The 22,681-nt window shown below is 42.8% G+C and overlaps 1 protein-coding gene across 3 annotated transcripts in view; it reads right to left on the minus strand.

The window, feature by feature from the left end:
- The window catches only part of TOP2B (DNA topoisomerase II beta), a 120,963-nt gene that overhangs the window by 42,956 nt on the left and 55,326 nt on the right, over positions 1-22,681 (minus strand). For all 3 annotated transcript variants that reach the window (XM_032768024.2, XM_032768025.2, XM_032768026.2), the window contains 5 exons: positions 13,179-13,280; positions 12,948-13,085; positions 9,905-10,043; positions 7,650-7,807; positions 7,095-7,220 (listed from right to left, as the gene is read on the minus strand). In XM_032768024.2, the coding sequence (XP_032623915.1) occupies positions 7,095-7,220; positions 7,650-7,807; positions 9,905-10,043; positions 12,948-13,085; positions 13,179-13,280 (663 nt within the window). The remainder of the gene's footprint in view (positions 1-7,094; positions 7,221-7,649; positions 7,808-9,904; positions 10,044-12,947; positions 13,086-13,178; positions 13,281-22,681) is intronic.

Below are 22,681 nucleotides of genomic sequence, written 5' to 3' on the forward strand. Positions count from 1 at the left end.
AGTTGGTACAAGGATGGACTTGTCGAAATTGAGCAAGAGGCCCAAAGTTTCGAACAGTTCCCTGATAACCGCTATGTGCGCAGCGACCTGAGCCTCTGAAGACCCGTGAACCAGCCAGTCGTCCAGGTAAGGGAAGACACGTATGCCTTGCCGACGGAGGAAAGCGGCCACTACTGCCATACATTTTGTGAAAACCCACGGGGCAGAGGAAAGGCTGAAGGGCGGGACCGTGAATTGGAAGTGGCAGTCCCGCACCACAAAGCGTAGATAGCGTCGGTGCGGTGGGTAAATTGAAACATGAAAGTACGCGTCCTTCATGTCGAGAGCAGCGAACCAGTCTCCCGGATCCAGGGACAGGATAATAGACCCCAAAGACACCATGTGGAACTTCAACTTCTTTACGAAGGCGTTGAGTCCGCGGAGGTCCAGGATTGGTCGGAGACCTCCTTTCGACTTGGGGATTAAAAAATAGCGGGAGTAAAACCCTCTGCCCCTGAGATCTCGAGGTACCTCCTCTATGGCTCCGATTTCGAGGAGCGTGTGGATCTCCTGGCAGAGGAGATGCTCGTGAGAGGGGTCCCTGAAGAGGGACGAGGAGGGTGGGTGGGAAGAAGGGGGCGAAACAAACTGAAGATGGTAGCCAAACTCCACCGTGCGTAAAACCCAACGATCCGAAGTTAGTCGGGTCCACGCCGGGAGGAAGGGAGAAAGGCGGTTGGAAAACAGGAAAGGAGTCCGGGGGAGGACTGGTGCTCTGCTCTCGATCGCACCTTCAAAAGTTTTGTTTCGGTCCTGGCAGTGGCTTGATGGAACCGTTATTTTGTCCCCCCTGGGAACCAGACTGGCGTCTCCGGTTTACCCGGCCTCGCCTTCTGTTAAAGTCCTGACGAGGGCGTGGTGGGGGTAGGGGCGCTGAGGTTGTGCCCGAAAGGACCGCCGCTGAGTCTGTGGTGTGTGCATGCCCAGGGAGCGCATTATGATGCGATTGTCCTTAAGGCTTTGGAGCCGTGGGTCTGTTTTATTAGAGAAGAGGCCCTGCCCCTCAAATGGGAGATCTTGAATCGTGTGTTGCAGTTCTGGAGGTAATCCGGAGACCTGCAACCACGAAATCCTCCTCATTGTGACCCCAGACGTGACGGTCCTAACCGCCGAATCTGCGGCGTCGAGTGCGGCCTGCAAGGAGGTTCTGGAGATCTTTTTTCCCTCCTCCAGGAGGCTTTGGAACTCAGGGCAGGAGTCTATCGGGACCAGCTCAGTGAATTTGGCGATGGACTGCCAGGTATTAAAATTGTACCTACTGAGCAGCGCTTGTTGGTTGGCTACACGCAACTGTAGACCCCCTGCGGAGTATACCTTGCGCCCCAGTAGATCCATACGCTTAGCCTCCCGCGATTTTGGGGCGGGGGCTGGGCCATGGCGCTCCCTCTCGTTCACAGATTGTACGACCAGAGAGCATGGAGGAGGATGGGTGCAGAGGTAGTCGTACCCTTTAGAGGGTACCATGTACTTCCTCTCCATGCCTCTGGCAGTCGGAGGGATGGACGCCGGAGACTGCCAGATAGAGTCCGCCTTTGCCTGAATGGAGCGGATAAAGGGCAGGGCTACCCGCGTCGGGGCATCGGAGGACAGGATGTCCACGACAGGGTCCTCTATTTCGGGAACCTCCTCCGCCTGGAGGTTGATGCTCAACGCGACGCGGCGGAGCAGGTCCTGGTGGGCCCGAAGGTCAATGGGGGGCAGGACCGAAGTAGAAGTGCCCGCCACCGCCTCATCCGGCGAGGAGGAGGAGGAAAGACTGGGGACCGCAGGCTCCTCGTGAGGTTCTTGTTCCAGAGGGGGGACCGTTTCTGGGGCGGCCTCTGGGTCCTGGGTCGCGGTGGAAACATCGTCCTCTGGGGGAGGGCGACTGATGGAGGCCTCCGGCACCCGACGGGCAGTAACCGCAGATCTTGATGCCGTGGTGGGATCGCCTTGGGCTTGGTGGTACGCCCAAGGCGTCCAGAAGGACCACTGCGGCGGTTGGTCCAGTCCCTGGTGTTCCGGGGGGAAACGGGTGTGTGGGTCCACATCGCCATAGAGAGCGCTGTCTGGGCGGGAAGAACCCGAGGGGTGTCTCGACGGCCAACGCGGAGCGGATAGCCCGTGAGACTGGTGCCGGATGTCACTTCGCATGGGAGAACGGTACCGGGAATCATACCGGTGCCGAGATCGGGACCTACGACCAGCACGGTGCCGGGAGGTCAACTGGGATCGGGTGTAACGACGGTAGGATGGGCTCTGTCGGGAGCGGTGCCGGGATGTAGACCGTCGTGCTGAATGCCGGTCCAGGGAACGGGACCTGGACCTGGATCGGTGCCGCGAGTACGACCGGCGCCGAGAGTGGGAACGGTGCCGGGACTGCGAGCGGCGTCGTGAAGGCGAACGGCAGTGCGAGCGGGAGCGGTGCCGAGATCTCGACCGCGACCGGTGCCTGTCCGCTGCTCCTAGAGACACTGGTCGGAGCATAGCTGGCTTCCCCATTGACGAAAGGACCCACACCGGCGGTGCCGGGGGTTGAGGCAGGGAAGGCTCAGTTAGGGCTATCAGTTCCCTCGCCGTTGCAAAGGTCTCCGGCGTAGTGGGAACAGCGAGCTCGACCAGGGCTTGCGCCGGGGAGCTGTCTTGCACCGGACTCAACGGCTCTTGCCTGACCGGAGTCGACGGTGCCGGGATAACCGGTGCCGTGGCAGATGGCGGTGCCGGCCAGCACGGTTTTCCATGCTCAGACTGCGGTGCCGGAACCACAGCCGCAGGAGCCTTCGCCCTCTTCGCTTTAGGTGAGAGGGAGCGGTGCCGGGCTGACTTCTGCGCTGGAGACTGTTGGTGGCGTGGCGTTCTGGCAGTACCGGTCGTCTCTGGTGCCGAGGAAGAACTTCTGCCCAGTGTGGACTGCGGTGCGCTCGGTGCTGGAGCTGCAGGAGTCAGGGCGGCCTCCATAAGGAGCTGCTTCAAATGGGAGTCCCGCTCCTTTTTTGTCCTCGGCTTGAAGGACTTACTGATCCGGCACATGTCCATAAGATGGGATTCCCCCAGGCACTTCAGGCAACGATCATGGGGGTCTCCCGTTGGCATCGGCCGACGGAAGACCGAGCACTCTTTGAAACCGGGAGAGCCAGGCATGAGCCCGGATCCCGGGAGGGGCGAGGAGGATTAAACCTCAGCCCTCAAACTATATACAAAACTATACTAACAACTATACTAATAAGTACTAAGACTAACACTAAACTACAACTATAACTGTGAACTGGAGATGAGAACGGGTGAAACACTAGGGAGGTGGAGGTCAGCTAAGCCGCACTCCACTGTTCCAATGACCGACATGGGCGGTAAGAAGGAACTGAGGAGCGGACGGGTCGGCAGGGGTATATATGCGGTGCCGCAAAGGCACCACGCCAGGGGGCGCCTGCCGACCCGCCGGGTGTTGCTAGGGGAAAATTCTTCCGATGAACGTCCACGCGGAGCGCACACCTACTTGGAGTGGATCTGAGCAAGCACTCGAAGAAGAACTTGCCCTTATCCATGATGCTAAGCAGCAAGGCACATTCCATTCTTCTAGATGGGATCGTGACTAGTCTCCTTACTTGTGCTGGGTCAGTTCAGTTCATGGACACCCTCAGCCAGCAACATGCCAAGTTTTGGATACCTTCCCACGCAGCCAACACAGACCGTTGCTGATCCATATCGGGCTACAATTTCCAGTTGTCAAGAGTTCCAAAAAGAAGTAGTGGAGCTTCCGAGAGATACTAGGAAGTGCTGGAGAAGAATGTGGTTACAAACCAGCCCAGTATATCTTGGTAAATGAGACCTACTGTCGCTTCTGTGGTGCTATCTATAAAGCAGCCTGCAGAGCCATCCCACGTGGTTGCCGCCCGGTCTACATTCCTTGTCTCGATGCGGAGAGCACTGCATCTGGTGACCCAGATGTCGCTGACCATCTGATCGAATTGTTGGACACTGCTCGCTGAGCCAGATGGGAGGAGATGACCGAGATGATGAGCTTTACCGTTCTAGATGCAAGTGTTGGAGTCTGCTCTGACACTTTGGAGCAGTGCAGCAGCCACCTGCGCTCTGCTGACCCTCAGTGACACCCAACCAGGTAGCCAGACACCTACTTAAAATGACCACAGCACCTTTGGAGAAACAGGTGCAAAGACAAGCGACGAACCAATGGCATATGTTTAAACATGAACACCTGATCAGAAGCTGCCCACAACCATTCACTGTAACAGACACTGGGTAGCATCAAGTGTGGAACAGATGCGGGCTATGACAATATACACCTCTACCCCAATATAACGCCACCCGATATAACATGAATTCGGATATAACGCGGTAAAGCAGCGCTCCAGGGGGGCAGGGTTGTGCACTCTGGCGGATCAAAGCAAGTTCGCTATAACGCAGTTTCATCTATAACACGGTAAGATTTTTTGGCTCCCAAGGACAGCGTTATATCGAGGTGTATCTCCAGAATTCCTGGAAAACCTTGGAAAAGACCCAAGTCAAGCATCAAGCTATTGTCCCATATCATTATTGTCGGTGTGCTTCAAGGCTCTGGAGTGCTTGGTCCTACAGTGCATATTACCCGACATGGAGAGAATTTTGAGCCCTGACCAAGCCGGCTTTCGCCAAGGCTGTAGCACATATGACAAAGTACTTGTGCTGACAACATTTGCTGAAAATGGCTTCCAGAGAAACTTGAAAACAGGCACTGTTTTCATTGCTCTAACAGCAGCATACAATACGGTATGGCATACTGGCCTGCTCGTGAAGGTATCCTGGGTCCTGTTACCTTGGGTCACAGGCGTCGTTGAACTGTTCCTCCGCGATAGGCAGTTCAGAGTCCATATGGGGAAGGAGATGAGTGCTTGGAGACAACAGAGCAATGCGTTACCCCAGGGTTCTGTGCTTTCTCAAACCCTGTTCAACCTTTACATCAATGATCTGCCAGGAATGGAGTCATGAAAGTTCATTTACGCAGATGACATATGTTGCGGTACCCGGCCTGGACGTTTCACAAGCTTGATGCCACCTTAAACCAGGACATGTTAAAATTAGCTGACTACTGTAAGACTTGGCGCCTCCAACCAAGTGTCATAAAAACAGTCTCCAGTTTGTTCCATCTTCATCATGCCAGTGCAACCTGAGAACTGAATGTTTATCTGACTGGTCAGAAGATGAAGCATGAAGTAGAACAGGTCTATCTAGGTGTGACCTCGACTGCACACTGAGTTACCATGACCACCTGGTTTTGACCTTCCCCATCGCCAATGGTCCCCACTGGACAGGTTCCAGCTTAGGGGCAGGATTTTATAATTGTACTATGAGAATGTATGAATGATTTGATTTCTTCCTGCCAGCCACCCTTTTTGAATAGCAGAAGGGAATGACCCTCTGGGACACAGGTAGAAATGCATCTAACAGACTGCCAGCGTCTGTACTGATGTTAAGGCAGGGACAGACCAGAACAATCCTTATGGCTGATTATGGTCACCCTTTTGTTTTAGGATAAATTATAAATGTCTACCATGGTTTCCTATATGTGTTACAAATTAGGCACTCTAGTTAAATATACATTTCTTTGTTCTAAGGTTTAGTAAGTAAGAGGCAGGATCTTGTATTGTGTCTATGTTAAGGAGATTAGAAGAACGTTGAAGGCCTGGGCCCCAGTGTGAATTGTTTTGATTATAAGATTTAGGAAGGCTTAATTTACAATGTCTTTTGCTCTCAAAGGTCTCTGTAAAAGACTGTTTGTGTGAATGAGGGATGCATGTATCAGGAAAAGGTAAGGTGTGAAGGCCATTGTTACAGCCAGATGGTCAAGGAAGGAGTGAAGAGACTTAACGACACCAAAGAACCATCAACGCGCATCCATAATGAAGAAAGGGCAGATTGATGACCCTGAGGTAAGGCTGGCACCCCTAAAGACAAATTAAATCAGATCTGTGACAGGATGACCCCCTCGGAGATGTTTTGGAATGCTTACATCAAAAGATAACTCCAATTAAGAAGTAACCGGTCAGAAACTGACACAGCAAAATCCATAGACTTCAACAGCGAAAAAAGACTATAAGAACAGGGTGCTTTGCCATGGGACTTTGGGTTCGTCTTGCCACTATAGGAGCATCGGATCACAACCAACAAATCCTGGCTCCCCTCTGCGACCAATCTGGCTGGCCACTAGATTGATCCAGACTCTGGACTGGTAACTATAAACATCAACTGGTAGGACTCTGTGTGCATGCATAGTGTGTATGGGTTTGAAAAGCATATGCTAACTGCTGTATTCTCAATAAATGCGGTGTTTTTGCTCTCTCCCCTATTTTTTTTAAATGGGGAGGAGAAGAAATAAAAGGCTCTTGACCAACTAAGCTAACTACACTAAACTACTTGACTAATCTAACTAAACTAAGTCTGAGGTAAGGCAAGCTGGAGCTCCAACTCGGACCAAGGGTGGTTGAGAAGGAACTGCACCAGTTAATAGCTACTGCAGGCCTGAGACAGGGAGAGTGCATGTGCGGCCCATTTACCAGATATTAGGAATGGCAATATACAAAAACCTGTAGGAGAATACCTCAACCTCAACCTCCCTGAACACACAATAGCAGATTTAAAGGTAGTCATCCTGCTGCAAAAAAACTTCAGGACCAGACTCCAAAGAGAAACTGCTGAACTTCAGTTCATTTGCAAATTTGACACATCAGCTCAGGATTAAACAAAGACTGTGAATTTCTAGCCAACTACAAAAGCAGTTTCTCCTCCCTAGGTAGTCACACCTCAACTGCTAGAAGAGGGCCTCATCTTCTCTGACTGAACTAACCTCATTATCTCTAGACTGATTCTTGCCTGCATATTTATACTTGCCTCTGGAAATTTCCACCACATGAGTCTGAAGTGAGTATTCACCCATGAAAGCTTATGCTCCAATATTTCTGTTAGTTTATAAGGTGCCACAGGACTCTTTGTCACTTTTTACAGACCCAGACTAACATGGCTACCCCTCTGATACTAAAATATCTTCGTTATGTGTTTTTAAAACCTGTATATCTCAAACTAACCTGATCAGTCATGATCATAATCTTTCCGTATCTCAAGGATTTTAGAGATTCTGGATCTTCATAGCTTTTCTTGTACTGCAGACCAACTATTTTGATAATGTTGTTGATTTCTGCATTTTCCATAATCTGTGTAAAAAGCAGAGATTCAGCATGGGGTAAAAAAGCATAATGAGTTGATACTTTGATATTTGTTTAATATTACGTCAGCTACCCCAAAAGTTCCCCATATTTAAGAGTCTCTTAGTTCAGGTGCTGTTCTTCCTTACCCATTGTTGCCAATTCTTATTATTTTATCACAAGTTTTGCAATATTTTATATATTCTGGAAACTTTGTCTCCAAAAGTCATTTTATTAGGTGGGAATCTCAGATTTCAATGAAAAAGTAAGTTTCTAACCCTCACATCTGCTGAACCTTCTGAAAATGCGAACTCCGAAGGCTCAAACATTAAAGACACACCAACAATCATTATTTTTAAAATTTCACAATTTTTAAGCTATTATATATACTGAAGCTCACAAGATTTTTTAACCTTGGGGGTTGGCAGTACTGCTTACCTGCTTGTGAGAAGCTTCCCGAACATTGAGAATTTTACCCCTGAGTGGGAATACCCCATATCTGTCTCGTCCAATGACCCCTAAGCCAGATACTGCTAAAGATTTGGCAGAGTCTCCTTCTGTTAAAATCAACGTGCAATCCAAAGAATGTTTGCCACCTGGGGAGGAGTGGGAAAAAGGCAGGAAACAAAGCAAACCAGAAAATATGTTTGTGCTTAATTACCGGTTTTCTCCCTAAACCAAAATGATAGATAATTCTTCAATACAGGGTGAATTTCACTCATGATGTGAGACCGTCCATACCACTTAAGCTCCACAGTAGGAGCAAAGAAACCTCCATACCCACTCCTCCTTTGAGGAGGTTCTCATCCCAGCAATAGGCTGGTGTGGAGGGGAAGATGGATACAGTGGAAGAGAGTGGAGGTGTCTCACACAAATCCAGGGACCCAAAACTCCTGCATAAGGAAAATAGAGGAGCAGTGGCTGTTATATCTTTGGTTGAATAGCCACTTCTGGATGGCTGTCTTGCAATCCTACACTGTCTACAAATGACATACATTTATATATGCATATATACACTAAAGATGGGTTATTCATCCCCCCCACCCATATATCTGGATAATTTTTATACAAGTAACTTCCTCTTCCACTGGCCCTCATTACGTCTGGCTTTCTCATACACACAGAATCCACAAGTCTGGACTGGATAACCACATGCAAAAGCGCAAACACATGGAAGCTGCTCAGTGGATCAAAGTATTGGTTACCCCTCTATCTAATCTGGTACCAAGCCATAATCCAAGTGTTCGGTCTCCATCTGACTGAAGCAGAACAACAAGACAAGAATACTTGTTTGCCTAGGGAAAAGCCTCAGATTTGAGACTTCTCCACAAGCAGTTCTCATTCATCCTAAAACATTAACATATTAAAACAAGATGATTCTCTCTTGTTCCTCCTTCATTGCTAGGGCTGCAAATAGTTTATATATTTCATCGGAATCCTTCCTGGAAGGAAGGCCAGATGTTAGTTCCACTCTTCTGGAGCCTAATCCATTCGTCAGATGCCAACACCCTCTCAGAGGCTGGAGAAAATGACTAATCCTCAAAAAAAGGCATACACCTCTACCTCAATATAACGTTGTCCTCGGGAGCCAAAAAATCTTATCATGTTATAGGTGAAACAGCGTTATATCAAACTTGCTTTGATCCACCAGAGCGCATAGCACCGCCCACCTGGAGCACTGCTTTACTGCGTTATATCCAAATTTGTGTTATATGGGGTTGCGTTATATCGGCGTAGAGGTGTATATAACTTCCTAAGACAAGGGAGAGGCCTTGTGCTCTTCAGATTCCTCGCAGTAATATGAGTCTCTCCCTGACTTAGCAGGTTGCCTTTTTGAATCTGATGATTTGAACAGTTGTATTTCAAAAATGAACAAGGCTCTGAAAATTTAAGAGATGGACTTTAAGAGTATGTCTACACTGCAATTAGAAACCCACAGCTGCTCTGTGACAGCTGACTGGGGCTCGTGGGGCTCAGGCTAAGGGGCTGTTTAATTGTGGTGTAGACATTCAGGCTTGGGCTGCAATTTTTGGAAGCTAAAGTGTATCAAAATGGTTTGTTTCTGGTGCAAAGAGATCAGTCATCAAATTATACGAAATACCCAAAGGCAAGACTGCTTCTCTGTCCCTAAAATCTCATCCCTACCTAAAAAACACTAATCCCAAGTGATGGAACAATTTCTCTCAAGGTTTCTGTGGCTAAAAATCTGACAAATGTTCAGAAAAGAGATTACAAAGCCTCCTCAGTTGTCTTATATGGTGCTACCTAATCACAATGAATTATAATTTCTATATATTCAGTGAATATTGACATATATTAAAAAAAAAGAACAGAATATTGGACACATTACTTATTGTGATGTACCTCTCTAAATAAAAAACAAATCCTAAATCAAAACTATTAACTCCTTACCGTAAATCATCTGGTAGTCTTAGCATCAGACTGACAGCTGCAATTGTAATTACAACACTAAGGAGTTCACCTTTCCTTCACTGATCATTAAAAATTTGCACAGAGAAGTATGCAGTTCATACTTTTTTTTGACAGACCACTAACATAATGATAAACTCTCTTTACAAACTTGTGTAAAACAGATTTAGAGCATCTAACAGTGATTTAACAAATGTTGATAAAATTAAAGCTATAAACATAATAAACTTCTTGGCATGAAGTAATCATATTAAAGCTCTTACCAGCATCATTAGCATCATCTAGTTTTGGAATGCCCTTGATTTTACTGTGCTTCACTGATGAACATTTTTTGTTCAGCTGAGTCTGTGCCTTGAATTTGACCCAGTTCAGAATACTCTCTACGATACCACAATTAGAGGCCTATAAATGATAGATTAAAGTTGTGCATGAGCACAGAAGTAGAGCTTCACACACTAACTTAAAATAATGCAGTAAAATGTAAGAATCCAATCTAAGATCCATCAGTGGTTTTCAAATTCCCCCTAAACAATTTTTAAAAGCATGATTAAAAGAATATTCAAGGAACTATCACATGTACATTACCATCCAAACAACCCCCAACCTACCCTTTCTTTTCTTTTCTATCCCTCACATGTTTATTGTTATTCTTCTTCCCCATTTCTGCTTTCCTTCCCCACTTCTTTTTCCGTATTTTTTCTATGAGCTGTCTATTAAATTGTAACCTTTTAAAGTACGGGACCTGTTGTCATAAACAGATAGCTAAGGGTTAATGTTTCTTTTCGCTGTAAAGGGTTAACAAAGGGAACTAAACACCTGACCAGAGGACCAATCAGGAAACCGGATTTTTCAAAGTGAGGGAGGGAACTTCTGGTTTTGGGTTTGTTCTGCCTGCTTTTTTTCTCCTCGGCTATGAGGGAAGAGCTTTTTTTTTTTTTTTCTATCTCCAAGCTTCTTTCTACCCTCGTTCCCTAAGTTGTGAGTACAAAAGGAAAAGCAATAGGTTTATATTGTATTTGGTATTACATTGTGTAGCTTGCTGGAATGTTTCAGGAATGTTTCAAATTGGATATCTTTGAATCGACTGTTTATCATATTTTCTTATAGCAATAGCCCTGTATTTGTCATCTTGATGCAGAGTTTATATGTTTAATGTCTTTTTCTTTCTTTTTTTTTATATAAAGCTTTCTTTTTAAAACCTGTTGAGGTTTTTTTTCTCTGGTTAAGGCTAAGGAACGAAGGGGGGGGAAAATCTTTTGTGTTAGCTTGACTAGGTTTGAATGCATAGCCTCAGGGGAGGAAGGAGGGGAAGGTAAATTGCCTCTCTGTTTGCATTCAATGGAGTTTAAGTACCGTATCCCCAGGATAACCCCAGGGAGGGAGAGCTGGGGATGAGATAAAGAGGAGACAAGCGGGAGGAGGTTTGTTTTCCCTTTGGTGTGAGACTCAGGGTTTCTGAGTCTTGGGGTCCCCCAGAGAAGATTTTGGGAGACCAGGAGTTTATCAGGTACTCAGAATCCTGATTGGTGGCAGCGATATCAGATCCAAGCTGGTAATAACCTTGGGGGAGTTTCATGCTAAGCATCCAGATTTTGGACGCTAAGGTCCAGATTTGGGACAGGAGGCTTATTACACCTGTCTCATACTAAGTTTATGAAATGCCTAGCACATTTTAGGTACCATGATCCTGATTCTATTTACACCAAGGCCAGTTTACACCTCTCTGGCAGCATAAAAGGAGTAAGCTACACTTACACTCATTTTAAAGACCTGTTTATATGTTCAGAATGCTATAAAGTGGCCTGAGTATAAATGAGAATTGGGCCCTATATCTGCAAACCACCAGAACTCTACCCAGGAATTCTATGCCAAGGCAAGACAATTTTATGCAGCACAAGTTACATATTTCTATAGCAAATATTTCCACATAGTAACTAATTGTACAGAATTTCACACCAAAAAAACCACCACTGGAGGCAAATACCACGTGCTTTGGCTTTTCACTATTCCCTAGTCATAAAAATTCACTGTTTAGAGATTTCACTGCACATTTAATACCCTTAAATATAAAATGCACACTTCTAGCAAAGAGTACGCACACTGCAAAAAAAATATTGCCAGAAATGGAAAATATATAATAAAGTGCAATTCTGGAGGTTGCATCCAGTCTCACATTATGATGATTTGTTGTTTTTCCCTTAAAAGGTTAGAAAAAATGCAGCTGATTCCATGTGATGAAACAAGGTTTTATTTTAACTTTTTATTAAGGCAAAGTTATAATAAAATCTTAACATACTACATCGTATATTACCTATTCAGCATCAGGTTAATGTTTAAAGAACCTGGCTAACGATTCTGGCTTGCTGGGTGAGAAGTCTTCCTCCTCTGAATTTGCTAAAAAAGGTAGCCAAATTTCTCAATACCTTCCCCTTTTTGGAGCTTCTCTTATGTACACACTTGGCTGTGGTATAGTTTAATACAGACTGTCCTTGTCGTGGAAAAGTTTCCACACTAAGTCTGGAACTAGTATTTTAAGACCAAGAGGTTGCATTTTTTTATTTATTCAGTGTAAATCTGTTTGATGTTAGGAGTGCAAGCTGTAAATCTTCTATTCAAATGCTGCTACATAGGTTACTGGCACTAAAGAGGACTCAAGTTTAATGAATTCTGGCTGAAATTTAATTCTACTTTTTCTTATTTAATAGAGCCTTATAAAGAGGCACTGGTGAAGAGGAACTTGCATTTACACCAGTGCATTTGTTTAAAGAGGCTTTACGTAAACTGTCCGAATTAAAACATAAACTCGTATTTTCAAGTTATACTATTGGAGGAGAGTATATATTTTTGAATGGCATATTAATAGTTGTATGTTACTTGATTCACAGAAAAAAAGAAGTTCTTCTATACACCCTTTCCTAAATAGCATAAGACAAATTTCAAAGGACAAAGTAGGGAAGATAATAATCCTCAACTCAAAAGGTACTGTACTACCAAAATTTGTGAATGCCTGTCTTTGTATTAGAAATTTACCAGTAAATAGTATGTAATCTGCCATAGGTCGGTGAGCCATGGAAATGAAAACCACATGCAAATCGGGCAAGGGCACAGTGCAGCCTATTGCCCCCCACTCAGACTAGAATGGCAGCAGAAATCCCTCCATGCCATTTGCTGTTTGTTGAAATCTCTGGATTCATAAAAATGCAGATTCTATAACCCAATTCATCTTGTACTTCATTTGGGAACACATGAAAACCTGATCCAGGATGCAATTCCTGTGTTCCTATCTTAAAATCATATCATACTTACTGCTTTGAAAAATTTCTCTGATAGCTGGCATTTGGACCCAAAACTTTTAGGCTGAAGGGTCATGTTTTCCTTTGTCTGAGAATCAAAAGTTGGATTTTCAATCAGGCAATTCACAAAAACCCATATATGATTCTTCACCTGTTGAAAAAACACAGAAATCAATTCACTTATCAAAACTGTTGCTTCCATTCTTTTTCAGTATTTGTTTTTAGTATATATGAAACTACTTGCCTGAAACGGTTTCACTGAAACTCCAGCTTTGTTCTTCTTCTTCACAACCTCAATCAATTTACCAGCAATCTGATCCACTACATAATCAACATGCCTACCACCCTTAGTGAAAAAAAAAGAGAAAAGAAAACCACTGAAATTCCAAACATCTTGCAATTGTGTTGCCAAAAATTACTGTATTCATACTGAGGTTGAATCACCTATACACAGTACACCATCACTTATTCAAGAATATTTATTATATTATAATGTAATGCTAGAAAAATTAGTGTAAAGCTTTTAATACACTATATAGTAATCATCATCTGTGTGAATGCACAGATGCAGTGTAAGGCAAAAGGAGCTTTATATTTTGCACACTGTGCAATGGCAGTCCACAAATATAACCCATGGCTTCACAGTATAGTAGCATGCAAGCCATCCTTGTTTGCCAGACAGCTCAGAGAATCTGAGGGCTTGGCTACATTAGACATTTCAAAGCGCTGCCCCGGCAGCGCTTTGAAGTGTGAGTGTAGTCAAAGCCGCAGCGCTGGGAGAGAGCTCTCCCAGCGCTGCTTGTAAACCACATCCCTTACGGGTGTAGCGTGAGGCGCTGGGAGCCGCGTTCCCAGCGCTGCCGCCCTGATTACACTGACACTTTACAGCACTGCATCTTGCAGCGCTCAGGGGGGTGTTTTTTCACACCCCAGTTGCAGCGTTGTAAAGTGCCAGTGTAGCCAAGGCCTGAAGCTCAGTAATGGTATATGCAACTCCACATGACTCACAGCAGGGACCTTTGCCTAACAGGCAAAACTGGTTTTAGAGTATGATAACACAAGCATCTGAGTGTGGGTTCTCTCTCATCAAGTCAAATTCTCCTCATTGCAGGGATTTAGGCCCAGATCCACAAAGGCAGTTAAGCTCCTAACTTCTACTGAAACTCTGTAGATCCAGACCTGACTGTATGAAATCTGGCCTGCACATGCATCCTCAGATTTACACCATCCATCACTATTCCTTCCTTCACCTATGCAATTCATCTCTGTTTTTCTTAGCAGAACTTCTAAAACATTACTGAAAAACACTGACAGCTATTTGTGTGCTGCTAATTTGAAGCAAAATCTTTTCCTTGCCACTCTGTGCCTCATATTAGTACTTAGGAAGAGAACCAGACCAGTAATGACCTAGTAGAGGATCCAAGAAACATCCCAACACCACATAGCAGAAGGACTTGGGAAAGGTCAGTAGCCTTCTTACCACTGCTCAGGTGCTACACCCCCCTCCCCCCTTGTTCGATGCCTGCTGCTATGGCATCATAGACACAGGGGGGCATAATCTGACCATATCACAAAAGCCAGCTGATTACCCACTCTTGGGACCATGGAGCAGTTATTTTTGGATGCATTAGCATCAGCCATTTTTCTAGCACTCAATAGCAGTCTGTTGGAATCCTGTCCAGCTACTGCCTGGATGCAGAAGAAAAGGAAAGTGGTTCTCTGTACCCTGTACCTCATCCAAGTGCATTTATGCAAGACCAAACAGGATTTTTTCTTTATTCCACCACAAAAGCTGAGAGTGCAGAATCCACAATGCCTGTCAGCTCCCTCCTGTCCACAAATGGTAGCTCACAAAGCTTGTAATTCCTTGTAGAGAATTCTTCAATTGGCTATGCTGTCTTCAGATGGGCCAGAACTATTATTTTACATTAATGAACTAAGACTATGTATTTAACTTCCACCTAAGATTTCTAGCTTCCAACCTTGGTACAAAGGTAACTGAATATAGGACACCCTCTGAATCCCTAAACTTTTGAGAAATTCAAACAGGAGGAATACTCAGCTACCATTTGTAAAAGCCAATTACTACAGGTTTTGCAATCAGACTCTACTACATCAGAACTGATTTTTTTTTAACCTGTAAATGGTATATTTCTTCAGTGAATAAGGTCAGTCTCTAAGTAGATGGGTTTTCACTTTGGTCACATTAGAACAGGCACAGAAATGTCATAAGCAAATTAAAAAAAAGCTGAGCACCCAGGAAGTTATCTTGAGGCTCCTACTAGCTTCCTCAGCTGCAACTCTCATAGCAATTACACTAAAAAAAATTAAAAAAAAAATTATAAGGTGTAGGATCAGACATACCCATTTGGAATTAAACTGGTTAGGGATATAAAGGCAATTCACACAAGCTTTATGCAGGAAAAAAAAATCAAATTACTCCCTAACAATGACTATCCTTAAAAAGAGGCACATAAAAGAAATATGACAAATATAAAATATATCCTAAAATAGATAACTATAATTAAAATAAAACCACCACAAAGAGAGGGGCAGTAAAAATGTCCTTATCCAACAGGTAAGAAAAACTCTCCATTACCTTAGTGAATGAATTTAGTCTGTTGTTAGATGGAATCTACATGTTCTCTTAACACAGTAAGACAGAATTATTTTTAAGAGCAGAAAACAGAACAATTTTACCAAACCTTGCATGTGCAGCAGCATATGTATTTATTTTATTTCAAATATCATCTAATTAAAGCATGCCTGGAGGACCACACAGGAGCTCTGCACATCTGTTCTAGGAAAAAATATCCTCTCAGCCCAGGAGGAGCACTGGTTCTTGTGAAATGGACCATACTCCCAACAGCAAGCCCTAACCATTGTAAGCATCACTGACACAGAGAACCAGAGGTACTGCTGATGGCATGCAGTACATGCAGGCAGGCATCCTGCAAGTCTGCAATGGTAAGTAATTCCCTGAGACAATAGCTAGTAAGACTGATCAAACTGATAGTGATGAATCTGTTTAAACAGTTCAAGTCCAAGGTAGGACAATCTCCCCATAGAGTGAATGGGAATCTTTATCTAGGAGGAATGATATCACTCCTCTTATGGCAAAGAGGTGCTGGGCTATTTTTTCATGCCCTGGATATCTTTTCTGGGAGTTGTGAGGAGAGACTGGAGGATGGGGAAGCTTATAGAAGTATGTAGTAACCATCTGCAACAACAGATATTCTCTATAATAATGAGACTGTACTTTGCAGCCTTGCAGGATGATCCTCTCATCTTGTAAGTATGGTAAATCTCATATTTCTATTGCTCATAAAAAGGGGATGAAAACCTGAAGTTAGGTTTGGGGAAGGAGTAAAACCTGCAGGTTGAGGCTTTCATCCCTCCATCCATTAAATGGAGGTCATGAAAGATTTTATTCTCTAGGGCTTAAGAGCTTGATTTAAGAGTTCCCCAAACAGACGTCTGCTGCGATAGGGAAGTTGTATTTCGCTGAAAATTCTCCTCCAGATCAGTATCTCTGTCTAAGTGCACTGTAGGGTAGAATTATCATAGCCTCTAATCTAGCTGAACCTGACAGATTCATGCAGCGCTGGTCCCAGAATATTAGATAGACAAGGGGGATGAGGTAATATCTTTTACTGGACCAATTTCTGTTGGTGAGAGAGACAAATTTTCGAGCCATACCGAGCTCTCTGAAGAACTGTGTGTGTCCTAGAAGCTTGTCTCTCTCACCAACAGAAGCTGGTCCAATAAAAGATTTTACCTCACCCACCTTGTCTTTCTGACAGATTCATGGTAGCCATTGTCCCAATATTCTGACATCTTATCTAACAATATGAAAATCCTTCTGGTAGGGTTGGAGAGGAGAATCTTATATAGTACTGGAAAGCTGGTGAAGAGAAGCCTTCAGCCCAAGAGTAGAATTTATGGAAGCACTTCAGAAGGCCATTTGTTTGACTAGGATCTCAATGGATGATGCCAATATTTATCAAGAGAGAGCATATCCTCATCTTTTCAATAACCAAACTGTAGAATTATACTCTCGTTGATTTGTTTAGAGTTTGCTGCAGGTTCCCTTGTCTTGGAGTTATTATTGTTCGGCTTAGACAAACTGCTGGAAAATTCTGGAAGGACAGCTGTAAAGTTTTTCACAAACTAAGAAATATAAAAGCGAGAAGGATTAAAATAAGAATAACCCAAAAGAGGGGCTCAGTTTGGCTGCTCTGTGTCTTCGCTTTTGTTGGATTTGCATTGTGCATGTCCTTTTCTTTTTTTTTATTTTACACCCCAAGTAGTAGGTGTCAAGCCTATTGAATCTCAGGCCATAATGTTCCTTGGATGTTGGCACCGTATCTTAACTGGTTCCAGGATTTAATTTTGCCTGCTCACCAGACACTGTCTTCACTAGTTCCCATCACTAAGAGAAAGAGGAAACTTCATTCAGCCATGAGCCTATGTTTCCAAACCACACTTTCCAATTTGTCCTCAGGTCGACCAGAGACTGCCTCACTGAGAAGAAATCCATGACTTCATCCTGAAGCTGACAGTCAACCAAAACTGTAGAGAAGGACCTACGTTTTTCCTTTTCCCTTTTTATATCTTTTTTTGTCTATATTTGTTTGTCTGAATTTATTGGGGAAAATGATTAAACAAAATTCTTACTTTCATAAGTAACATTCCATCATTTAAAGAAAACAAGTTAAAACAATGCTGGTTTTGTAACTTGCAATTTTTTTGGACACTTGGGGTAACAAAGTAGAAGAGTTAACAACCAAGACCATTAAAAAGAATCCTAACACACCATGCTAGCTGTGAGGTATAAAAATAATATTTAAATAATTCTTATCATTATGACAGGTGAAATTAGAATCAAGTACAACCCACATATCAACATTTGTTTCTGTAGAGTTAGAAAAAGGGAACAGCATCAAAATCTGGCTCGTTCTCAAACTTTTAACAGCTCTTCCTCATCTGAGGGAAGGATTAGCTTCAGCAAGTAAATAATATTTCAGAATAAGAGAGAAATCTTGAAGTGCAAAACATCAAAGCTAATTACCAAATTTATCCTGAAGGTTTCACAAAAGTCAGGTTCAGGTATGTTTATCTGTCAAACCGATTGGAGAGAAATGAAGAGTAACTGAAAGGACAGAATGCAAACTCCTCTGCATCAACTGTTTGCAGTTTGTTTAAAGGTTCAGTATCAGACTAGAGAGAAAGAGGAGGACAATTTAGCCTTGACTGGTGAATCAGAAGAAGCTTAAAATTGGCCTTCTCTTTAATTTTTGTTTTAGGCTTGCAATTATCCAGCTAAACTCTGGCAGGTAGAAACACATTGGTCAAAAGAACACATAAGTCTGGGAGAAAAGGGGAGAGTACAGTCAGACCTCAACATCTGAATCTCTTTTTAGATCTCTGGAGCATGCCTATGGCTCTTCACCTGCTGAGTTGCTCCTCTCCAGTTGCCATTGTGGCTAAGAGATGCATTACCTCAAACACCACCAACCACCACAATGATTACAAGGTTTTGTACAAGAAGCAGAGAGACTACATCACACAATAGCACCCCTAAAGGCATTTACTGATTTTCTTGTTAGCATTCTCCAATTTTTTCATCATTTAAGTGGGTCACAGGCCTAACTAAAATCAGAGTAAGCAAGGCAAAAATGAACGTTCAGAAATGAAGAATGACAGGAAAACATGCATGCTGTTTCCTCTCTAAAAAACAGAGTATAACTAAGAAAGCTGACAGGAGTCTTGAGACAATCTCTACTGGTGCTCCAAAACTGTATCCCTGGTCGAGGCTGTGTTAAACAAAACTCCATCTAGATAGAGAATAACCTTGTCTACTTGGAAAAATTCTTTTACCAAAAGCACTGAAACAGATAAAACCTATAGCAATGTCTTTAAAATCAAGGGGGTAAGATGGGGATGAAAGCTGAATCTAAAATGTGAATACAAGAACTTTTAAAAATAAATATTTTGGTTTAGAACTACTTGATCATAATTCACATAGGAAAAAATGTGTTTGAATATAGTGATTGTGAAATTTGCCATGCTGACAATACTGTAGATTGAAATCCTCAGTTATTACAAAAAAGATGCAAAGGAAGCAGCAAAGTAAGCTTCCCTTCTCTAGCTGACTAATGTGCCTCTAACTCAGTGCCCACTAACTGTCAGGGTGAATCATCCCTATTGTAGATATGTACAACAGATATTCAGTGTTTTGTAACATACTAAAATCAAGGTCCCTACCTCAAAGAGTTTACAATCTAATAGACATTAAAATAAATAAAACAGTTAAGCAGTATAGAGACATCATTAATGAGAAGACCAATAAAAGCACACTTTCCTGCTTCAAAGAACACAGGGAATTTGACTACAACGTTTTAAACACAGGAAGTCAGTGACGTGACTGGAGAAGAGGTAATGTGGTTGGAGTGACAAGAAATAGTAGCTGTGTTTTGAAAGTACTGTAGGGGAAAGAGATTAATAGAAAGAAGGCCAAAGAAGAAAAGGGTACAGTAATAATGGCAAGAAATGATTAAGGAGTGACCAAAGGTTTTATTAGAAGAGATGGACATTGATAATATCAGAGAAAGAAATGGCTGGATTTAGAGTGAGACAAGATATGGTGGAAGATAGTAGGTCAGTATCCATTCCCATTCAGTCCTTGATCTCTGCTAAAACTGCAGGTAACGGTTTCAATTTGTTCCAATACTCAGTCTGGACTTTTTGATATGAACACCTGAACTGTACTGAGGCCACCAAACTCTCTCAACAGAGATCATGAAACAGCCATAAGACGATAATGACTTTTGGTCATTACCAAACTGGGCTGGCACCTAGATGTAAAGGAATCTATATACATTACCAATCTTCTGGGCCATCTAGTTCCCCTTCCATTTTATATTATAATTTAGTATCTCAGGAGAAATAGGAACACAGAAATCTGAAATGTATACTCTATTTAACAAGATTCTGTAAAAGAGAAGAGTAATGGGGAAGTTTACTCTAAAAGTATGCCTACACTTGAAGCTGGGGGTATGACTCCCAACTTGAGAAGACATACTCACACTACCTGTCAGAATTAGCATACTAACAACAGAATGTAGCTGCATCAATCTGAGCAGTGAGAGGGGCTAGCCATCCCAAGTATATACATAGGGTCTTTGAATAGCATGCACACTGAGTGTTTAACCCCTCCCATTGCTTGTGCTGCCTCAGTTACATTCTATTTTTTGCGTGCTAGCTCAGTGAAAACTAGTGCAAGTATGTCTCCTCAAGCTAGGAATCACACTCCCAACTTGAAGTGCAGACATACCCTAAAGCTCCAATCCTGTCATCTGGCCAAGTCAGGCAGATCCCTGCATCCATGCAGAGCCTCTCAACTTAAATAGGAACATGAACAAACATACTTTTCAAAAAGTAGTAATAGTGATTTTGTTTTTAAATCTATCCATTATTTGTCTCTTTATAAAGCACTAGACTCCACTTTTATTCACAGTAAGAAAGTACTACCTCTCTATCAATGCAGGATAGTTCAATTTACTGAAATTTAAATTTGTGCCCTGACATTTTAAGGAAAGAAAATCATAATAAATTTTTCAGTCTGTAAAAAGAACTAGTTATGACAAATCTCTACTGACCACTACATTGAAAATATCCATAAAACAATGGCAGAACAATTGTTTAAAAAGACTATTTTCAACTAGTTTTATTATAATTTTACTCACCACATCGCTATAGTTCAGACGGTGCCAATATCTTTATTATAAATCCTTTTTCAGATGTTTACAGCTGGGTTATAAAAATCTGTTTTTACCACTTTTAATATTTTGTAAAAATTGTAGTTGTTGATATCAAAAAATTATAACTACTTACCTGTAATTCTTGGTCTCAGAAGATAATAGTTATAACAGTTCCCCACTCTTGGGTCCATTCCTAGTGTGCATAATTGAGTGAAAGATGTTGAGAGCTCAAAGTTAGGAGCCTTTAAACCATCTCACCAGTAGTGGCATACTTACCCAATAACTTACAGCCTGTAACTGCCCCAACTGTCAGTACACTTTAATGCAAGTTCGCAAGACCTAAAAGCTAGCTCTATCTTGCAACTCTGAGGGGATATGGAGGGTAACTACCACCTTCTGAAAAAGATAAATTACAGGCACATAATTCTCTTTTCCCGAAAGGTAAGTGTTATAATTGAACCCCACTCTTGGAGACTCAAGACTGCAGGGATGCACCTAATAAAACGGTAACTGATTGGTTCCTACACTGAGGCCTGGTCTACTCTTAAAAGTTAGGTCAACATAGTTATGGCCCTGAGTACTATAGTTATGTTGATCTAACCTCTGGCGTAGACATGGCTATGTTGATGGAAGATCCTTCCGTCAACCTTGCTACTACCACTCAGAGAGGTGGATTACCTAGAGCAGTGGAAAACCCCTTTTGTTGCTGTAGGAAGTAGCTACACTAGAGCACTACAGCAGCATAGCTGTAGTGCTGTAGCTACAACACCACAGAATATGTAGATATGGCCTAAAAGTACCATCAGCAGCCACAGTACCCGGTATTTTGTGGCAAATTAGACCTAAATTCTAAGGAAAGGCCAATAGTTTGTGTGGCAAACTGAAATTTCTATAACTTTATATAAATGAATTGAAAAGTGGAGGTTTTCTATGAATTAGATATGTAAATACAATTGTTACAGTATCCATTGTGGTGTTTATTTTTCTATTAATTTTAAATTCAATTTATTTTAAACTGTCACCAATATCTAATTTTCAATATGCAAGGTCTGGGCCACTCGTTGGATAACAACTGAGGCTTTGATTATCTAAGAAGCTGTGGAAGGTGGAATTCACCTCCTCCTCTCTTGTGGATGGGATTAACGTGTAATTTTACATTCTGGGAGGGGCCTGAATTTCTCACTACCAACGCCAGCAAATCTTAACACCACACAGAGAGCCCCTGGACCCTCCCTTAAATTCATGGCATCCTTATTACAATGTTTCTGCTAAAATGATCAGTACTGAAACATTAACAATGCTGATCATCATTTGACTTCAGACCTAACAACTGAGCTGATTAATACAGTTCATATCTCTATTACAGCTGTTATTGAAGCTGTTTGAGAAATCAGGAAGACAACATTTAATAAGTTTACAAGTGTTTCATATTTGAAAGGTTAGCTACATAACCATAAGAGCTAGAAACATTCTTTTTAATGAAATCTTAGATTCCCAAGTAGAATTCTGTAGCAGGTGGTAGATTCTGCAGAACTGTGAATGCACAGGGACCTGACCTTTATAGACAAGACAACAAATTTACAAAAAACAGGGAGCGGTGCCTCAACATGCTACCTGAAGAAAACTTATTTTGTAAGGTTTTGACAGGTTTTTTTTAAAAAAAGAAGGCAGGGGAAAGAATTACCACTGGCTGAAATGTATCCAGAAACAGAAAATGAAAGGATTTTGGCAAACAGAGCAACATACAACCAAAAAACAGCTGAAATGAGCTCCTCACCTGTTAGCAGATTAAAGGGAACAGGCAGTTGATGCAGTTAGTTACTAGCCATTATGTCTCATCAGTGGGTAGTTGCACATCAATTGCTGGTGAGGTGGATTAGCGGCTCCGAACACTCCACATCCAGTCACATACATAAGGCATGGATCCAAGAGTGGGAGAAACTAGAAATTACAACACTTACCTTTGAAGAATACACAGTACTTT

This window comes from Chelonoidis abingdonii, chromosome 2 (genome assembly GCF_003597395.2).
Source record: "Chelonoidis abingdonii isolate Lonesome George chromosome 2, CheloAbing_2.0, whole genome shotgun sequence".
NCBI classification, from domain to species: Eukaryota; Metazoa; Chordata; order Testudines; family Testudinidae; genus Chelonoidis; species Chelonoidis abingdonii.